At 25.6% G+C, this 21,354-nt stretch overlaps 2 protein-coding genes across 9 annotated transcripts in view; one reads left to right on the forward strand and one right to left on the reverse strand.

The window, feature by feature from the left end:
* Positions 1-21,354, reverse strand: part of LOC122504292 — a 616,579-nt gene that overhangs the window by 180,429 nt on the left and 414,796 nt on the right. For all 3 annotated transcript variants that reach the window (XR_006301822.1, XM_043615335.1, XM_043615336.1), the window contains exon 6: positions 18,587-18,767. Coding sequence is in view for 2 of the 3 variants with exons in the window: in XM_043615335.1 (XP_043471270.1) it covers positions 18,587-18,767 (181 nt within the window). In the remaining variant the exon portion in view is untranslated. The remainder of the gene's footprint in view (positions 1-18,586; positions 18,768-21,354) is intronic.
* The window catches only part of LOC122504299 (odorant receptor 13a-like), a 122,162-nt gene that overhangs the window by 24,433 nt on the left and 76,375 nt on the right, over positions 1-21,354 (forward strand). The window lies entirely within an intron of this gene.

A 21,354-nucleotide genomic window follows, 5' to 3' on the forward strand; every position in this document is an offset into this window, starting at 1 on the left:
AAAATTTTCAAAAATAATTGAATTCCTTAGAAGAAATTTATTATTTATGAAAATAATTGAATTCCCTAGAAGAATTTTATTATTTATGAAAATAATTGAATTCCCTAGAAGAATTTTATTATTTATGAAAATAATTGAATTATTCCAAAAAATTTTATTAAAATATTTAATAAAGAATTGAATTTCTATGAAAAAATTTGTTATTTTTAAAATAATTGAATTCTTCACAAGAAATTTATAAACATTGTATTAAATCATTTATTTTTTCGAAATATAATAAATATTATGAAAATTTTATTTTAAATAATTGCATTCTTCTGGAAAATTTTATTTGTGAAAATAATTTAATTTTTTTATTAATTAATTTAAAATAGTATTAAAAATAATTGAAATTCTTCGAAGAGTTTTATCATTTATGAAAATAATTGAATTTTTGCTTAGAATTTAATCAAACATTTTTTTAAATAATTGAATTTCCATGAAAAATGTTATTATTAGTGAAAGCAATTGAATTATTGTTATTGTATAAAAATTTTGTTAAATAATTGATTTTTTTGAAAGTTTTTTAAAAATTTTATTCTAAATTAATTAAATTCTTGTAAAAATTTTATTATTTATGAAAATAATTGAATTTTTTCAATTTTTTAAAAAAATACTTGAATTCTTTTGCGAAATTTTATAAAAATACTGTAGATAGGGTAAATGCACTAGTAGTCGGACACTTAAGGATACGATCTTATATTATGCTTTTTTTCTTGAAATAACAAATATCTACTGTGTTTATAAGCACATTATCAATTAAAGGAGTTCTTTAGGATTAAAAATCATGTAAATTTGTTACAAATACTTGAGTATTTAATAAAATATAAGCATTTTAATGAAAAATTACGAATGCTTTAGTAGTCGGACACTTTTTTCCCTTTTTTCTATAGTCGGACATCTGTCAAATATTTTGGATTTATAAAGTAAAAAAGATAATTTTGTAATTGCTATCTGCTGGAAAATCGAATTAAAGCATATTAGAAGTTATTAATATAATATTTAAATCCTATAAGTTTTAATATTTATGATTAATTATCAACAAAACTTTGTGCCACTCATCGCGCTACTCGAAAATGGTTGTATCTATAGTCGGACACCATGATTTTTAAAATATTAAATAAAATATTTCTTGTTTAATTATTTTGTAAAATAACAGTATTTTCATAAAATATAAACTTCACACATTCGTCCAGTATACTTTTTAAAGTAATTATCACAATGCATTATTATTTATTTGCCAAAAAACACGAAAGTGTCCGACTACTAGTACTGTCCGACTATACCCGCACTTACCCTATTGAAAATAATTGAATTTCGAATATTTTTTGAAAATAATTAAATCGTTTTAAAGAATTTGATTATAATTTTTGAGAATATTTTTTTGATTTCTAGTATTGTCGATTTTAAAGTATTGTAAATTCTTTTTAAAAAAACCAGAAATAGTAGCTTTTAGTGGCTGACATATAAAAAAAGTACCCAAATAATAGTATAACGTAAAAAAGTAGTAAATAGTAGGTTTTAGTAGATGAGTACGAAGCCTACAGTTAGCAACCCTGTGAATACAATTTGTTTAATTAAAATAAAGAAAATATGAGATGCAAGTAAATATTCATTTTTGACGACAATAATCGCAAATTTGAATCAAGTAAATTTTTCTCCAGCGCAGATGAAAAATTGACTTGGGTATTGTGTGTGATTGCAAAATTCCACTACATCATTTGGCAAAGTTAATCGGATGAGGTGGATTTTGGAAATCCGGATAATTCGACAATATAGTGGATCGTAATTCCAAACACCTTGGACATTGGTCCTGAACGTTGAATCGGAAGAGTCTCGATCCCAGAGCGACCTCCAATTATCCTGTGGGGACCACGTGGTCCTTGTGGTTCCCATAGTCCCTGTAGACCACCCACAAAACACCCCTTTGACTATCCACTCTCTCTCGAGTCGGAGAACACCTTAAACTAAAATTACTGCCTCTCCCAATGAGACCCCTGATAGCGTAGATATTGTGCATTTAAACAGATAATACCCAACCAGACACGTATGCATTCAAATTGCAAAGAATTCGATGAAAAAAGAACTTTTCATCTCCAAAACATACTGGATGACAACTAATAATTTATGTCTACAATTGGTTTAACCGTTCTTTATTATGTTCTATAGTAAAACTCTTTTTATTATTATTATCAGATAATTAATTATTACAAATTTTTTAGTTTGAAAACTACTTTTTAGATACTTTTTTAAAATTAATTATCGAGTGCGAAGTCTGCAACTGTAAAAAGGAGGAAAAAAAGCTAGTTTGTTTATTTAACGACTCTATAGTTGTTATTTTTTTGAGAATTAATCAAAAAAGTTTGAATTTCTTTTATGTAGAAACGATTGTTTCAGAAATGCTACTTAAACTCGAGTAAATTTTCGCGTATAATAAAATCCTCAAGACGAATTAACTCGGAATAGCAGAGGCCATAAATAGCAGCTGTGGAGAGAGAGAGAGGGGTTTTTCGTTGACAGGAGTCTCGCGGGTTTTCCTTTTTGTTTCAGAACTTTCTAATAAATTCATAAGTCCGAAAAGGGACATAATATCTCCTTTTTTTTTAGAGAAAAGAAATTTTTCTTTTTCTTCTATAAAAAAATTACTCATATTTCCAAAAATGTATTTTTGTTATTTAAATTTCACTAATGAGACACGTGACAATAGACAGATTCTATAATTAAGAGAAATTACAAAGTAGACACTTAAAATTTCACACCTCTGTTTCGAACGATCATTGAACTTTTAGACGAAGGCTCCATTAGGGAACATTACCAGAACACGGGAAAATTCAAGGATTTTAGACAGGTTTTGGTGCAGTAATTATTAATAGGTTTATTTAACTCTTTCTCTCTCTCTCTCTCACTCTCTCAACTTTCAACTTCAATCAAAACTTTTTACCTATCAAATTATTTCCTTGTTTTTTTTAATCTTTTATTACTTGCTTCCTCATCCGAAAAGTTTGGGGTAAAAAAAAAATTTAAATATTTAAAAAATACATTCGTTTTTCAAACATTCATCTCATTATACTAATTTATTTAAATTAATTAATTGGGTAAATGAAATTTTTGTTTTTCCATTTTTTTTTAAATATCATAATTTTAATAAGCTTTTTCGCTTGAGGAGAATATAATAATGAATAAATTTCCATTTAAATGTGTACATAGAGAAGTGAATTTCACAATTACACGGATCAGTTGCAGTTGGAATATAATTTCATTCGTTAATAAAGTGGTTGCATTTACTTAATAAAATATACAGATTCAATGATAAAACGAGAATTCATTGTTGGTAACTGAATAGTGGCAGATTTTCTTTTTTTCCATCCTCCTCCTCTTCCCCCCCCATTCCCCCTTTTCAGCGTTCTATCTTTTTAGCTCTTCTTTTCTCGCAAACTAGAAGAGGAATATTTATGGTGAATAAATCTACGGAAGTCCGGAGAGTAGAGCGTGGATCGCGCCATTCGAAAAGAGAGAGAGAGAGAAAGAGAGTATTATATAGTATTCGAGAAGGGCGGGCAAATCGGTCCGGACACTTTTTGTTTGCCCATCCAATGAGTATTTCGATGTTAGCGGAATTCGAGAGAAAGAGATTCAAGAGAGAAACTGACACCAGTTTGAGAAACAGTGTCTAATTTTACTGAATACACTATTTTGTCGGGATTTTGATTCTTTTTGCAAAAATAAAAACTCAGTGATGTATTTTTATTTCTTTTATACTTCTTTGTCTAAATAATCAAGACCAATTTCTTTAGTTTTTTATAATTTTTTTTTACCAATTTCCTTATCATCTTAATTTGTTATAAATTTCCTCACATTTTATACTCGAAATTGTGATCGCTGAGTGATAAAATCAAAACTTTTATCATTTCAAAATATTTTTATCTTAACGATATAATTTGGAGATTTTTCGAAAAGTTACAACTAATTGCAAAAATTTAATTATTTTCGGAAGTAATAAAATTCTTCGCAGAAATTCAATTATATTCAAAAAATTTTTTAAATTCTCCTCTAAATTTTAATTACAAGCACTTATAAATAATAAAAGTTTTCTCCAAAATTCACTGAGAAAACGAATTATTATTGGTTCAAACAAATTTTATTTAAATCAAACTTAAAAAATCTTTGCTATACAGTCAAACATATTTAAGTTTAATTGAAACATATTTTTTGGTTCATTTAAAGAAATAATATATTTAATTCAAACATAAGTTATGGTTGATTTTAAATTATTTATAATAAACTTTTAAGTTTAAATCAAACATAAAATTTTTAAACATAATTTTTGTTTTAATCAAAACAGAAAATATGTTTGAATTAAACATAATTATTCAAACAAATAATATTTTTGAATCAAAGCAGTAAATATTTTCTATATATTGGGATTAAACTTACAAACTAATTTCAATTAAACAAAATCATTTAAAATTATTTTTCTATTTGAATTAAGTAAAATGTTTTCTCAGTGTTCAATTATATGAAAAATTTAAATAAAGTTTTCTCCAAAATTCAATTATATGAAAAATTTAAATAAAGTTTACTCCAAAATTCAGTATTGTATAAAAAATTTTAAAAAAATTTTCCAAAAGAATTCAATTACTTAAAAAAAATTTTAATAAAATTCTAAGCAAACATTTAATTATTCTCATAAATAATAAAAATTGCACAGAAATTCAATTATTTTTAAATTGTTTTCATAAATAATAAAAAAACTTTCTATAAATTCAATTATTTTCATAAATAATAAAACTCATTGCAGAATTTCAATTATTTTTAATACAATTTTCATCGAATTCCTCGAAAAATGTAATTATTCTTAAAATTTTTATTAAAATTCGTCAAAGAATTCTATTATTTAAAAATTTGTTGATAAAATTCTTTGTGAGAATTCAATTTTAAGAAACATTTAATCAACAAAATTTTGTTGCCCAACCAATGGAAGCCAATTCTTATAGGATTTTGTCCGTAGAAGCCGAATTTGACCTTGAAAATATTGGATTGGCTCTAGCTTTCAAACAATTTACGTTTCAATACGCAAAATACGCATTTTTGGCATTTTTTGAATGAATGTAAAACCAAATACCGAAACAGTAAATCTGTCTGCATAGGACCAAATTACAGCTTAAATACTGCTCTTTAATATCCAAAAACAAAAAATTTAATTTATATACACTTTAACCTTTAATGTCCAATGGAACATACGCTGTTTCATAAACGTATTGAAAATAACATTACTTTTGACCAGGTAAGACAATTTAAGTAAAAATTTGTCTCTCTGAGGGTATTTGTAGTCGCTGCTTAGAAATCCGTATTCAGATTTTAATATTCAAAATGGCGGATTTAATATGGCGAATTTTTTTTTTATTTGGCATTTTTATCATAAAGGTGTAAACTATTTTTAAAAATTAGTCCGAAATTTTTAATTTTTATATTTCATAGCAGATTTATAAGCAGCGACCACAAAAACCTTCAGAGAGACTAATTTTTACTTAAATTGCCTTACCTGGTCAAAAGTAATGTTATTTTCAATACGTTTATGGAACAGCGTATGTCCCATTGGACATTAAAGGTTAAATTGTAAATAAATTAAATTTTTTGTTTTTGGATATTAAAGAGCAGTATTTAAGCTTTAATTTGGTCCTATGCGGACAAATTTACTGTTTCAGTATTTGGTTTTACATTCATTCAAAAAATGCCAAAAATGCGTATTTTGCGTATTGAAACGTAAGTTGCTTAAAAACTAGAGCCAATCCAATATTTTCAAGGTCAAATTTGGATTTTACGGACAAAATCCTATAAGAATCGGCAATAACATTTTAGGCAACATGCAATTGATGAAATTTTGTCGGCCTGTGTTATTCAATATATTTTTTTTAATTTTAAATAATTGAATTCTTGTAGAAATTTTTAATAAAAAGTGAATTAAAAATGAATTTTAGTTAATATTTTAGTTAATAACTGAATATTAAAATCATTATAACATGAATTTTTTAGAAATAATTGAATTTTGAAAAGGTTTAAAATTAAAATCTTTGAATATCTGAATTTTTCATACTTTTTAATTATTATCAGCTCTGTAGAACTAATTTTATTGAAGAATTTTAATCATAATTCCTTTCGAAATTACTTGAATTTTGTATTACAAATTAAATTATCAATTACTTAATTACTAAAAATAATGGATTTATAGAAGAATTTCAATTAAATACACTAAAAAGAATTTAATTTTGGAGAAATTGCAAATAATTGCAATAATGCAATTATTTTCATAAACAATAAAACTCATTGCAGAAAAATTCCTCGAAAAATGTAATTATTCTTAAAAATTGTATTAAAATTCGTCCAAAGAATTTAATGATTTAAAAAATTTGTTGATAACATTTTTTATGAGAATTTAATTTCAAGAAACATGAAATTTTTTAATTATTTTTTTCTATTTAAATAACTGAATTCTCGTAGAATTTACTAATAAAAATGGTTTTAAAAATGAATTTCAGTTAAAATTTTAGATTTTAATTAAATAATAAAAGCATATTGTAACGTGGATTTTTAGAAATAATTAAATTTTGAAAAAGTTTCAAACTAAAATCATTGCAATTCTCAATTTTTCATATTTTTGACAAACAATTCTGTAGAATTAATTCTTTTTAAAGTTTAATAGGATTTTTATTGAAATTATTTCAAGTTTTTATTTTTCAATATATATTTAATTGCAGAATTTCCGAATAATTGAAATTTTGTAAAATTGAATTGTAAACGAATGAATTTGAAAATTCTCATAAAACTCATCGCAGCGTTTCAATTATTTTTCATACAATTTATAATTGAATTCTTTGATAAAAGTAATTATGTTTATGTAAGTTTTCATAAAATTCTATGAAAGAATTCAATTAATTAAAAATTTGTTACTAAAATTCTTTATGAGAATTGAATTTTGAGAAATATTCAATTATTCAATAAATTATTTACTTTTGCATTTAAATAATTAAATTCTTGTAGAATTTTCCATAATAAAAAATGATTTTCATTTCATAAAAATGAATTTCAGTTAAAATTTTAGATTATAATTGTATATCAAAAGCAATATAGCGTGAATTTTTAGAAATAATTGAATTTTGAAATTAAGTTTTTTGAAAAAGTTTAAATTTTCTTTTATATTATTTGAAGCTTTTATTTTCAAATATGCATTTAATTAAAAACTTTAGGAATAATTGAAATTTCGTGAAATTGAATATTGTAAGGAAATGGATTTGAAAATTGCCAAAGAATTTTTTCGAAAATTATTAAAAATAATAGATATAAAGTAAAATTGTAGTTGAAAATTTTTGAAAATAATAATTGAATTGAAATAATGAAAATAATTTTGAAGAAGTATAAGATTCTTGTAATATAAAATAATGATTTTATTACTTGGTCATCTTTAATTATTATAAAACATGAAGAAATCGATCACTTCGAGTCGAACACTCGGAGTTATCGATATCTTCATGTTTTATAGTTATAAAAAAATTTAATGAACTAAAATTTCATTCATTGTAAACAATAACACGAACATTGATTATTTTAATCTTGATTGGTGTTAATTTAATCTGCAACACTTTTTAATACCTCGCGATTTACTGTGTAAATAATTAAATTTTGAAAATGTTTCAAATAAAAATCTTTGAATATCTGAATTTTTCATACTTTTCAATTATTAGCTCTGATACTCTAAATAATAAAGCATAAGAAAATTTTGTCAATACACCAATATATTTAGTGGAATTTTCAGTTCAGTTCATTTGTCAACGTCTGTGGAATTCGACTTTGCATCCCCCACAAGAGTTTTACCCTTTAACCCTTAAGAGGGACGAATGATGAGATCGATCCATCTCCCTTATCCTGGTAAAGGTTGAGGGGTCAAAACGTGCCGCAAGGACATGCGCAATTTCACTCAGGAAGTTGCTGACCAGGACGCGGTGGTCAGCGGTTTGGGTCGCGTTTCCCATAGTTTATTGAAATGTCCGGTCTTACACAACCCCGTCGTTAGAGTCATGAAGAAAGGGAGAGAGCAGAAAATCCGAAACTCGCCCTCAAGCGCTTCGTCGACCTAATGAAGCTGGGCCTAATGAAGATTTGCGATTTTCCCTCCTATCCAATGTAAGGATGTTAATGAGGTCGAGAACAATGGCTCAAAACCTCGTTAATCGAGTAATCAGTCTCGTCCACAAAATTTTTATTTTCATTCATTCTTTCCCTTTTTTGTCACAAAAATTCTTCATTATTTACTTTCATAACTTTTACTGTTCATCTATTTGTGAAAATTGTAAATGCAACTCTTTTAAAATTCAATTAGTTTTGAAACATTTGAGTAAAAGAAATTAATTAATTATACAAGTATAGTTTCTGCGGCGCAACAAGTTTCATCGACTAATTGTCAACTAATTTTCACCAGAAGAAAAAACTTTCATCTACAATTTTTTTTTAGTCTAGAAAATAAAAAAGAACAAATATCGTGTGGCTAAAATAATTTAATATAATTAAATGAGGGAAATTTGTACGCAAGAGTGTTTAAACTTTAAAATTTGTCTACATGAGAGGGAAATATCTCGAAAAGACTATGAGCGGTTTTTGAATGGTGGTTAGTGGTCGGTGGGTGTGATTAATTAAACTCGTTTGTTCGCTGAGAGGAATGAGCTCGAATCAAATCTCGCCAAATACCAGTTTCGCAAGGAAAGGTATATATATATATATGTATATTTAATGAAATGTGTTCCCTGCAGTGAATTTCCCAGGAACCTGTGCAAGCACCTGTGTACCATGGCAGCCTGTCGGTCACCATTACTAAGCATTGTGTTTGTGGTTTCAGGTCGATTTGTAACCCTGTCGACTTTCCACATCGGGGACATTTATTAAACCTCCTGTTACCAGCTTTCGAGGATTTGCGGTTTTACCGCACAGTTCGAAAATCATCAAAGAACTGACATCGTCTAGATCCCCATTGTTCTTTTCTTACAAAATTCAATTCGACATTTTCTTGCAAATTTACATCTTACTCTGGTAAACTGTTAATTCAATTTGTAGATAAAATTGACCTATTATTAGAGAAAAAAAGAATTCGAAGCAAAAAAAGGTGTTACTTAAATAAATATTTAAGTCTTATTACAAAATATCTGAATTAATAAGACAAAAATAAATTTATTAGTTCTTTATAAGATTTGTAAAACAGAAGGGCTCGAACCAGTGAAAGTATTTAAAAATACGGATTTTACGGACCAAAAATTAAAAATTACGGACCAATTACAGACAAAAATATAGCGAGTTCGAGTCAAATAACTAATTTTAAATTTTAAACTAATTTCAAAAAAATAATCTCTCGAAGTAAGAATTTCGCATAAGATTTTCGAAAAATTTATAAAGACAAAATATTTATACGTTCAAAAGCTGTCTCCTATATATCAATGAGAAATCAGATAAAAAATAATTCCCCCGAGTTTCATATAGAATTTTTCCTGATACTCAACGCGAAAGCTTGGACGAAAATCTCAAGGGTAATTCCTAGTGGAATTTATAATGGGAATTCGATAGAACATTTTATATGGAAAGCATTTTTTTTTCTATTTTTGTTTTCGAAAAAAAAGGAAAGAAAAATGTCATAAATATTGTAGTAACTTGGATAGATAATACAAGAGGCGTGCATAACAAGAAAAAGCAATAATCGCTTAAAGGCAAATGCTCCATTTATCTCGAGACGATTTTTCATGCAGGGATAAAACTTTGGAGAAAACTTTCTGGGATATTCCCTTCTAATTCGACGATCGCTATATCAATTGCCTGAATCAACGGAATAATTTTCCGAATGAAACTTTTCTAACTCGATTTTCTCTCCTTTTTTCCCCTCTTTCCTCCTTCTCTTTGAGGAGAATCTATTTTTATTTTCCCTTATCAAGAAGGAATCTCGAGGCAACTGATGTAAATTGATTAATTTATTTGTTTTTTGGGAACGAATCATCTTCATGCGGAAAAACTGAAATGAATAAATTGGAAATTATTATTGAAAAAATAGGAAAATAAAATATAGACTTCGCAATCGATAATTAATTTTTGAAAAAGTGGAAAAAAGTAGCTTTCAAACTAAAAATAGTAGTAAAAAAATGGCTATCGAAAAATTAAACTTGACGACCAAAAAAACTCATTTTGGAAAAAATTGCCAAAAATTCCATTCCATATTTTTAATTTTCCTGACTTTTTCCTATTTTTCATCAAAAATATTTACTTCTTTCTTATTCTGCTAATAAATTTAATTCCTGCAACGAATTTTATTATTTATGAAAGAATTCAAATAACTGTAAAAATAATTTAAATCTTGCAAAGAATTTTATAAAATTTTTTAAATAATTGATTTCTTTCGACTAATTTTATGCAAAAATTTAAATAATTGAATTCCTGAGAAATTTTTATTATTCATTGAAAGAATTGAAGTTTTACGAAGATTTTTACAAAAAAATTATTAAATAATTGAATCCTGTTTGGAAATTTTATGAAAATAGTAGATATAGAAAATCTTTGAATTGCGAAACGTTTTTAAAAATAATTAAATTTTACAAAGAATTTTATTAAAATTTTTGACAATAATTAAACGTTTGTGTGGAATTTTATTAATTTTTTAAAAAATAATTGAATTTCCAAAAAAAAATTTATAAATTTTAAAAATAAATAATAATTGAATTCTTGTGAACGATTTTATTAGAATTTTCTTAAATAATTGAATTTTTAAGAAAAAATTGATTAATTTTTAAAATAATTTAATTCTTGTGAACGATTTTATTAGAATCTTTTAAAAATAATTGAATTTCCATGAAAAAATTGATTAATTTTAAAAATAATTGAATTCTTGTGCACGATTTTATTAGAATTTTTTAAAATAATTTACCTTCAAGAAAAAATGTATTAATTTTGGAAATAATTCAATTCTTGTGAAGGATTTTATTACAATTATTTAAAATAATCTAATTTCTAAGAAAAAATTGATTAATTTTAAAAATAATTTAATTTTTAAGAAAAAAATTGATTAATTTGAAAAATAATTGAATTCTTGTGAACAATTTTATTAGAATTTTTCTAAATAATTGAATTCTCAAAAAAAAATTTATTAATTTTAAAAATAATTAAACTTTTGTGATGAATATTGTTATTTATAAAAATAATTTAACTTTGACAAGAATTTTATTAAAATGCCTTAAAATAATTGAATTTTCGGAAATAATTTTATTATTTTTCTTTAATAATTGAATTCTTTCAAAGAATTTTTTATGTAAATAATTGAATTCTTGGGAAGAATTTTATTAAAATCTTAAAGAATAATTGAATTATTACAAAAAATTTAATTAAAATTGTATATAAAATAATTTATTTCTTTCGAACAATTTATTTTTTTTAAATAATTGATTTTTTTAAGGAATCGAAATTCCATTTTTAAGAATAATTACATTTTTTAAACAATTCCTGAAAAATTGTATTTAAAATAATTGAAATCCTAATATAAATTTTATTATCTATGAAAATAATTGAATAGTTGCAAAGACTTTTATTAAAATTTTCAAAAATAATTGAATTCTTCCAAATAATTTAAAAAAAACATTTTTTTAAATAATTGATTTTTTTATGAATCAAAATTAAATTTTTTAGAATAATTACGTTTTTTAAACAATTCTTGTAAAATTGTATGAAAAATAATTGTAATCCTGAGATGAATTTTCTTATTCATGAAAATAATTGAATTCTTGCAAACGAATTTTCTTAAAATTCTTAAGAACAATTGAATATCTAAAAATTTTTATTATTTATGAAAATAATTCAATTTTGAATGAATGATATCAATTTTTTTTTTTAAATAATTGAATTCTTTTGCGAAATTTTATAAAAATAATTGAATCGTTTTAAAGAATTTGATTATAATTTTTTAGAATAGTTTTTTGATTTCTAGTATTAGCGAATTTAAAGTAGTGGAAATTCTAGGAAACAAACAGAAATAGTAGCTTTTAGTGGCTGAAATCTAAAGAAAGTACCCAAATAGTAGCAGAACGTGAAAAAGTGGTAAATAGTAGGTAGGTTTTAGTAGATGAGTGCGAAGTCTGAAAATAATAAAATACTTAACTTCACTACGTTTTTATATTATTAATATAATAAATAATCCTTGATACGTAATGTAATTTTTACGATTTTAGTAAAATCATAAAATAATAAACAGAAAGTAGAAAAAAATACATATTATATTAAAATTTACATTTTAACTAATTTGAGAAAATGTTTTTTTTTAAGATAGAAGAGGCTAAATTCTTTTGTAACGAAAAAAGCTGGAGTGAGAAGATGAAAATTAAATATCGAATGTCAGTGTATCGATAAAATAATGGACACGCAGTGGTTACTTGAAAAGTATAATGTTTCCCTAAAGACTTTTTAGTGGTTCGTTTTGAGGGTCAGTTTTCTTGTCAAAGAGAAACTCCCAACAGTCGAGATAAAATCTCTCATGGAGAGAGAAAGAGAGAGAGGCTCTACTATCTAGAAAGGATACGCCACTTGTGAAAGGACCTCGCATTCTTTCATGCTCGTTAGATGTGATCCAGGATTTTCCATCGCACCCTTCTTGTCGCGTGTCGCATGCGAGACATAAAGAGAAGGAAGGACCCTTTCGAGTATAGTGGTAGTCCTGCGCGCGAGCCTTATCCCTAGAGATTTCGTTTTATCAGGAATCTCGGACCAATGCACGACCCAATCTTCTAAGAGAAATTGCTCGGAGGCAAGTCAATGTCCAAAAGAATTGACGCTGTGATTTTTATGGTCTTCAACGAAAGTTTATTGGTTATTTCCTTTTTGCTTTTTTTTCCCACTTTATCGTCCATTGCAAAAAAAAGAGTGTCTAAAGGGTGTCTTATTAGAGGTAGTAGAAGATAAATGGTCAATAAATTCCCATGTGTGAATATCTATTTACACATGGCGATTTATTGAGCGTTTAGACTTGAAATATTTGTTTCGTTTCCGTTGATTTTTGTTCTCGTAGTTTTCGTTTGCAAGCTGCAAAAGAATTCTTGAAAACCAACGTTGATTTTATTGAAAAAAAGGATTGAAAAAACTCGGGGTTCCCGAAGTCGTACGTACAGACCTGAGGGGCGTGGTCAAGATTCGACGATACCTGAATCTAGGGCCCCGCCCTCTCGACGCTATGCGAGGTTTTACAGTAACACTAACTAAATAATTAAATTAACGAAGCACTGAAACTAATTTAGACTAATTCCAGGTAGAAAATATAAGAACAAATAAAAAAAATACTCTTGAGCAGTAAAGAAACAGTTAAAAAATCCTATTTCTAAATTCCTAGTTCTTGTAACTATTTTTTTTATTTCCTTCCTGACCATTTTATCGAATGTTTCTTTTTACAAACAATGTTACAAGAGTTATAATATATTCTCACTAAAATTGAAGAAAATCAGTCGCACTGTTTTTCTTGAATGGAAATGAAAAATTATGCAGATTTGCTAATCAGCATTATATTCAAAATCTGTGGAAGCATCTTCAAAGGCTTTGGGCAAACTAATCTCGTTTGGTTTCGTCTAACACCGGAATTTGGATGGCAAGAGAGAGAGAGAGAAAGATAGAGGGCGTGCTCGTGGAAATTTCTCATCGGTAGCGAAAGTGCGACTTAGTCCATAGGTAGAGATGGGTAAAGTGGCGAATGATTTAAAATGCAAATGAGTGTCTCGTGGCGCATAAGCATGCCAGGTTATAAGCCAAGGTTTCTCTCTTATGTAAGCGTTTATGCTAGTATGTTCATAGTTGTGGCAAACACAAAGGGACGAAAACTATATGTACACCATAAGCACTACTCCATCTTCTCTTTCCTCCTTTTCTCCTCTGCCAGGATTATCGTTTCTATATTGTATATAGTATACATGTCGTTTTTGGTATGTGTGAGTGTATATGTGACGTGTTTTGGGTACATGTGTCTGTATACGTGCTGTTTTTATATAAATACTATATATGTTTGTACATGTGCTATATGTGGTCGTACATGTGCTATAGGTGTTCGTATATGTGCTTGTACTATATGTGCTGTATGTGTTCGTATATGTGCTACATGTTTTCGTATATGTGCCATATGTGTTCGTATATGTGATATATGTGTTCCTTTATGTGCTTCATGTGTTCGTACTGCATGTGCTATATGTGTAAGTATATGTGCTATATTCGTAAATACATGTGCTATATGTGTAAGTACATGTGCTGTATGCGTAAGTACATGTGCCATATTCGTAAGTACATGTGCTATATGTGTTATGTATATATGCGCTATATATGCGATAGTACATGTGCTATATTCGCACACATGCGTATTTTCTCCCGCATTTCTTTGTGTGGAGGCAAAACAGCAATGACAGTATTTCCGGTTTAGCTCCTGGAATTGGGCTCTTTCCGAGAACGACGTCACAACCCTGTAAAAACATTTCCAAGATGGGGGTGTGTCTCGTGCCCCGCAATCTCGACGATCGGCAAACACTGACGCTTAAATATTTGTCCTCAGGATAACGACCAAGGATCAACCTGTAACAAGTGATTTCACCTATCTTCCTTTTACGCTCTCTATTCCAGTGGGGCTTCCAAAAATAATTCAAAATCAATCCCCTCGAAATTAAAACTCTCCAAAATAATGTGTAATTTTTTCTACTAATAGAAACAAATTACACAAGTAATTTCAACCTTTGATAATATAAAACCTTGAAATTTTTCCATTTCTGACAACAATTTCTTTTTAAATAACTTAATCAGAGTTGCTACAGGTCAGGGAATAGGACAAAGTCAGGAAAATTAGAATTAGGGAAATCAGGGAAAAGTCGGGGAAAAAGAAAATTACATTTTTGTGATAACTCTGTAATAAATATCAGTTTATAAATACATTATATATGATATAGGGAGTAAAAGATGATATATTACGAAAATTAGGTTCTTCGATTTTGATTCCATTTGTCTTTCTTTTTTCTCCGGGGGGAGGCGACCAGTCATATACTACTAGTCGGCTAAATGAAGCGCGACCAGTGGCGGTTCCCACCCGAAAAAAGTTCCTTAAACAAAAGAAGACCCCGACAGAAGAGTGGAAAACAAATAAAATCCTACCAATGAACTTTTCAAGTGGACTAAGTGGAAGCACTTATCCCTAGGAATAGAAAGGTTCTTGAGAAGAATTTTGCAGATACGAGAAGGGAGTTTAGTCCTTCGAAATGATCTTAAAACCCCATTATAAAAGATTTAGCATTCAGCATCGAATTTCATATTTGAAAATAGAAAATTGATCGTAAAATTTTACTGCATAACAACCTGTGGCTCACTTCTAACTGACTAAATAGTTGCTCACCTATTGTAAAATTTCACAAAGTATAGTGATTTTCACAATATGTGAGCTATTTAGGTAGATTTAGGTGACTGAGTAAAAATGTTGATTCAATTTAAGAGAGTTTGGATAATATATAGAAAAAAAACTACTCTTCTTTTTAACGTACATATTTATCAATTTAGGAAGAAAATGTTTCTGGGAAATTGAGTTAAGAAAGGCTAATTTAAAAGTTTGCTGAATCTTTTTCTCTGAAACATGTTAATTTCATTTAGACTAACTAACTTCCAAAAGTTGGTACATACTGGAAGAGAGTAATTAGAATGCAACCACGTCTGATGAATTTCAAGCAGCGTGTGACTTCGTTTAGTTTGGCTTTTATGCTCACTTAGTTTCGAATCATCCCTTCTGTCTTCCTTTTCTTTTGTACTGTACGCATAACTAATAAACAATTATTTATCATACTGTACATAGTCGATTTTTCTAAAAAATACCAACTGAACCATTTTTTAAAAAAGAAAGACCTTTAATTCGGAATTGCTCAATCAAATCGAATGAATTAAAAAAAGGTACTAATTTCTAAAAATTGATTTTTAGATTTCCTAAAGATTTTCTAAAGATTTTCTAACGCTTTTAGATACTTTATAAACATACAATATATATAGTTGGAGTATAGTTCAAAAATCGACATGCGACAGTAATGGGACAATCATTTTTCAATTCCTCGTGTCCTTTTTTTGGCCCATTCAGCTCTCCAATTTGGCAGTGGCTTCGTGACGTATACGTTTCACATAAAGGCAGAAATAGGATGCCGACGTGGCGAAACCACCCTCTGATTTTAGTGAACGGAGCACAGCCACAAACACGTAATGCGAATACGAACTGATGATTAGAATTTCAGGACAGTCGTAATACAGTAATATTATAACATTGTTAGCATTGTCGGAAATTTATGCTAATATACATATGTATTAGAATTAATATTGTATAATATGCAGGAATTGGAGTAACATTTTTCCTTCTTTGTAACCTTTTTGTCTTTGACATTAATTTCTACTTTCATTTTCACTCTGACTTTGATTTTCACTTTGTAGAGAAGCCAAATAATAATCAGAGTTAAAATGAAAGTCAAGATAAATTCCGAAAAAGTCAGTTTAAAAAAAAAAAAAAATGTTCGTAAAGTCCGTAATTTGTTTGAAAAAGTTTTTGAAAAGTTACAAATCATTGCAGAAATTTAATTATGTTCAAAAAAATTTTTTAATTCTCGTCAAAATTTCAATTATTTTTAGAAATAACTAAATTCTTCGCCGAAATTCAATTATATTCAGGAATTTTGATAAAATTCAATTATATTTGTACATATAATAAAAGTCTTCTAAAAAAATCAATTATTTAAAAATTTTTATAAAATTTTCCAAAAGAATTGAATTACTTAAAAATTTTAATTAATAAAATTCTACGTAAACATTTAATTATTCTCATAAATAATAATTTCACAAAAATTCAATTATTTACAAATTATATTTTATTTTATAAATTCTTCGACAGAATTCGATTAAATCGATGAATAAAAAAACTATTCACGAAAATTTAATTTTTTTAAAGCATTTTAATAAAATTCTTTGCAAACTTCAATTATTTTCATAAATAACAATATTCATGACAAGAATTCAATTATTTTTAATCAAATTAATCAATTTTTTCTTGGAAATTTAATTATTTAAAAAAATTCTAATAAAATCGTTCACAAGAATTCAATTATTTTCATAAATAATAAAATGCTTTATAGGAATTCAATTATTTTTTAAAAAATTTAATAAAATTCCACACAGACATTTCATTATTCTCAAAAATTTTAATAGAATTCTTTGTAAAATTTAATTATTTTTAATATTTACTATTTTCATAAAATTTCCAAACAGGAATTAGTCGAAAAAAATCAATTATTTTAAAAATTTTAATAAAATTTTTCATAAAATTCTACGCAAATAATTAATTATTCTCATAAATAATAAAAATTTCACAGAAATTCAATTATTTACCAATTTTTTTTTAATTTCTTAGCAATTATTCAATTATTTTTATAAATAATAAAAAACTTTTTAGAAATTAAATTATTTTCATAAATAATAAAACTCATTGCAAAATTTCAATTATTTTTAATACAATTTTTATCGAATTCATTAAAAACTGTAATTGCTCTTCAAATTTTTATTAAAATTCGCCAAAGAATTCAATTATTTAAAAATTTGGTGATAAAATTCTTTATTGAGAATTCAATATTAAGTAACATTTAATTATTCAAAAATTTTTTTTTAAATGTTAAATAATTCAATTCTCGTAGATATTTCTAATAAAAATTGATTTAAAAATGAATTACAGTTAAGATTTTAGATTAAAATTTTTAAATTTCAATTATTTTCAAAAATTGCCCTCAATTCAATGATTTTTAATATTTACTATTTTAATAAAATTTTCCAAAAGAATTCAGTTTTTTAAAAAAATATTTATTAAAACTCTACACAAACATTTAATTATTTTTTTTAAAAAAATAAAAACTTCACAAGTCAAAGGTATTTAATTATTTACAAATTTTTTATAAATTTCTTCGCAATTTAAATTATTTTCATAAATAATAAAATTTTTTACAGGGATTCAATTATTTTTATAAATAATAAAACTTGTCTCAGAATTTTAATTATTTTTAATACAATTTTAATCAAATTCATCAAAAAATGTAAATATTCATAAAAATTTGGTTAAAATTCGTCAAAAGAATTCAATTTATTGATAAAATTCTTTAGGAAAATTTAATTATTTACTAAATTAGTTTTGTATTTAAATAATTGAATTCTTGTAGGACTTTCTAATAAAAATTTATTTAAAAATAAATTAGAGTTAAAATTTTAGATAAAAATTGAATATTAAAATCATTAGAGCGTGAATTCTTGGAAATAATTCCTTAAAATCCGTATTTTTAAATACTTTCACTCATTCAAGAACTTTGTGTTCAGTCCAAGAAGAATACAAACAACGAAACAATTGTCTCATGAAATTTTCTGTCACAAAATGAAAATAGCATCTCAAGACGTATGAGAAATGGCTTCTTTTAGAGAAAACGTAAAATGGAAGTAAAATAAATCTTACCTTTCCAACTCCAGACAACTCTTTGACGCCTATCCTCCTAAGAAGTGCTGGCGGTGCTGGAGGAGGAGATTTCTGGAGAAGAGCTGCATAGCCATTAGGAAAAAAGGGTTGTTCATCAATATCATCGCCTGATCTACGTCTCCTATGCGGACTCGCTGAAAGATTCAGTTTCTGTGCAGCTCTAAAACAAAAAGAAAACAGAATTTTTATTCTCAACTCTCGTTTCCTTATTCTTTAGTAAATAAATATTTGTTTTTTTAAATTAATAATTACTTGTAGATTATTATCATTAACACCGATTAAACTAAAATTAAAAATGATAATTACACTGGGAAAAAAATTTATTTGATTCAAATAACTAATTAATTGACTATTGTTAATTAAATATTTTATTAAATCAAATAATATTTATTGGAGTTAATTAAATGGTTCAGTTCATATTTGCTTCAAATACTGAAATTATTGGTTCAAATTCCATTCAATTGACTCCAATAAATAAATATTATTTGATTCAAGTAAATATTTACTTGATAATAGTCAATTAATCGGTTATTTGTATCAAAATAATTTTTTTTCAGTGTATAATTAAATAATAATATTTCGTGAATATTTAATATTAATTTAATATTTAATTTAATAATATTAATTTAATATTTAATTTAATAATATTAATTTAATATTTAATTTAATAATATTAATTTATTAATAACATTTTCGAAAATTTACTTTTATCAAAAGTTTCGAACAAATAACAAACCGTTTGTAGAAAAATTCAATATAAAAGAGAAAATTGCGTACTCGTTGAAAACTTATGTATCGGGGGTTTATATAGTGAAAAATAAAAAAGATAAATCGAATGCATCAAAAACTTTAAGGAAAAAAAAAGTTTCTTTTTCCGCGCAGAACAATTCAGTTTCTTTAGCTGTATGAGGCCTTTATCGACAAGTTTTCTATCCAGTAGTCCATTACAGTTCTTGTATTTGAAAATAAAAGGAAGAGAAAAAAAAATGAAAGAAAAAAAAAGAACATGGCAGATACTCTGGTGTATAAGAAGAATGCGTATGTCATGGGAGTGTAAAACGTAAAGTACGAAGAGAAGAGGCAAAAGCAATTCAATCAGAGTTGCCTCCAAGAACAGCTGAGACAAAAACTTTCACATTCAGAAAAGTGTTTCATTAGTTCATCAATAGTGCATGCGAAGAAGATGTAAAATCAATGACAATGTGTGACAAAAAAAAAAAAGAATTAATTAATTAAGAAATAAAGAGAAAATTTTACGAGCTTTTTCTAATTTTTTCTTGCTTTTTTTAATTCTTCAAACTTCTCTTAAAAATGTTCAAATCTTTTTCCTAATTTTTAACTTGTTTTTTTTAATTATTAAGCTTTTTTGCATTACCAACGTTTCCTTTTAATCTTTCAAGTCTTTATTTATTATTGGAGCTTTTTTACATTTTAGACTTTTTCTATATTTTTCATGTTTTTAAAATTTTTCCACCTTTTTAAAAAATTTGCAATTTTTTTCTTAATTTAAAATTCTTTTTTATTATTCCAGCTCTTTTTGCATTTTTCAGTCTTTCTTTTAATTTTTCAAGCTTTTTTTAATTTCTTAATTTTTTAAACTTCTTTTAAAATCTTTCAATCGCTTTTTTTTCATTTTAACAGTTATGTTTTAATTGTCCAACTTCTTTTGAATTTTTCAAAGCTTTTTTTTTTTAATTTTTAAAGCCTTTTTTTAAGTTAATTTAAATTTTTTTTAATTTTTGACCCTTTTTTTTAATTTTTACATCATTTTCTTATATTTTTAAGCTTTTTTAATTGTTACAAACATTGTTTAAAGTTTTCTAATCTTTTTTTAATAAATTTTCCAGTTTTTTATTTAATTTTTCAATCTTTTTTTTCAAATTGTCTTACATTTTTTTTAATTATTCATGCTCGTTTAAATTTTGGGGGCTTTTTCTAAATTTTTCCTGCTTATTAAAATTTATCAAGCTTTTAAAAAATTTGCAATCTTTTGCTCAATTTTTAAAGTTGTTTTTTAATTATTAAGCTTTTTTTGCGTTTGTACAACGTTTCTTTTTAATTTTTCAAGCTTTTATTAATTATTCAAGCTTTTTTAAATTTTAAAGGCTTTTTCTATATTTTTCATATTTTTTAAATTTTTTAATCTTTTTTTCTTAATTTTAATATTTTTTTTTAAAAATTCATCAAGCTCTTTGTGCATTTTCCAAGGCTTTCTTTTAATTTTTCAAGCTTTTTTTAATTTTCCAAGCTTTTATAAATTTTAGAGACTTTTTATTAATTTTTCATGACATTTTTAATTTTCTAAGCATTTTTAAAAATTTTTCAAGCTATTTTTCTCCATTCTAAAAGTTATTTTTAAATTATCCAAGCTCTTTTGTATTTTTCAAGATCTCTCTTAATTTTTCAAGCCTTTTTTAATTATTCAAGCTTTTATAAATTTTAGAGACTTTTTATTAATTTTTCATGGCATTTTTAATTTTTTAAGCATTTTTAAAAATTTTTCTAGCTTTTTTTCTCCATTTTAAAAGTTATTTTTAAATTATCCAAGCTCTTTTGTATTTTTCAAGATTTTTTTATTTTTTCAAGTCTTTTTGAAGTTAATTAAAATTTTTTTTAAATTTTTGAAGCTTTTTTCAATTATTCAAGCTTTTTTAAATTTTAAAGATTTTTTATTAATTTTTCATGACATTTTTAATTTTTTAATTTATTTTTAAAAAATTTTTCAAGCCTTTTTTCTTTATTTTTAA

This window comes from Leptopilina heterotoma, unplaced genomic scaffold (genome assembly GCF_015476425.1).
Source record: "Leptopilina heterotoma isolate Lh14 unplaced genomic scaffold, ASM1547642v1 Lhet_287, whole genome shotgun sequence".
NCBI classification, from domain to species: Eukaryota; Metazoa; Arthropoda; class Insecta; order Hymenoptera; family Figitidae; genus Leptopilina; species Leptopilina heterotoma.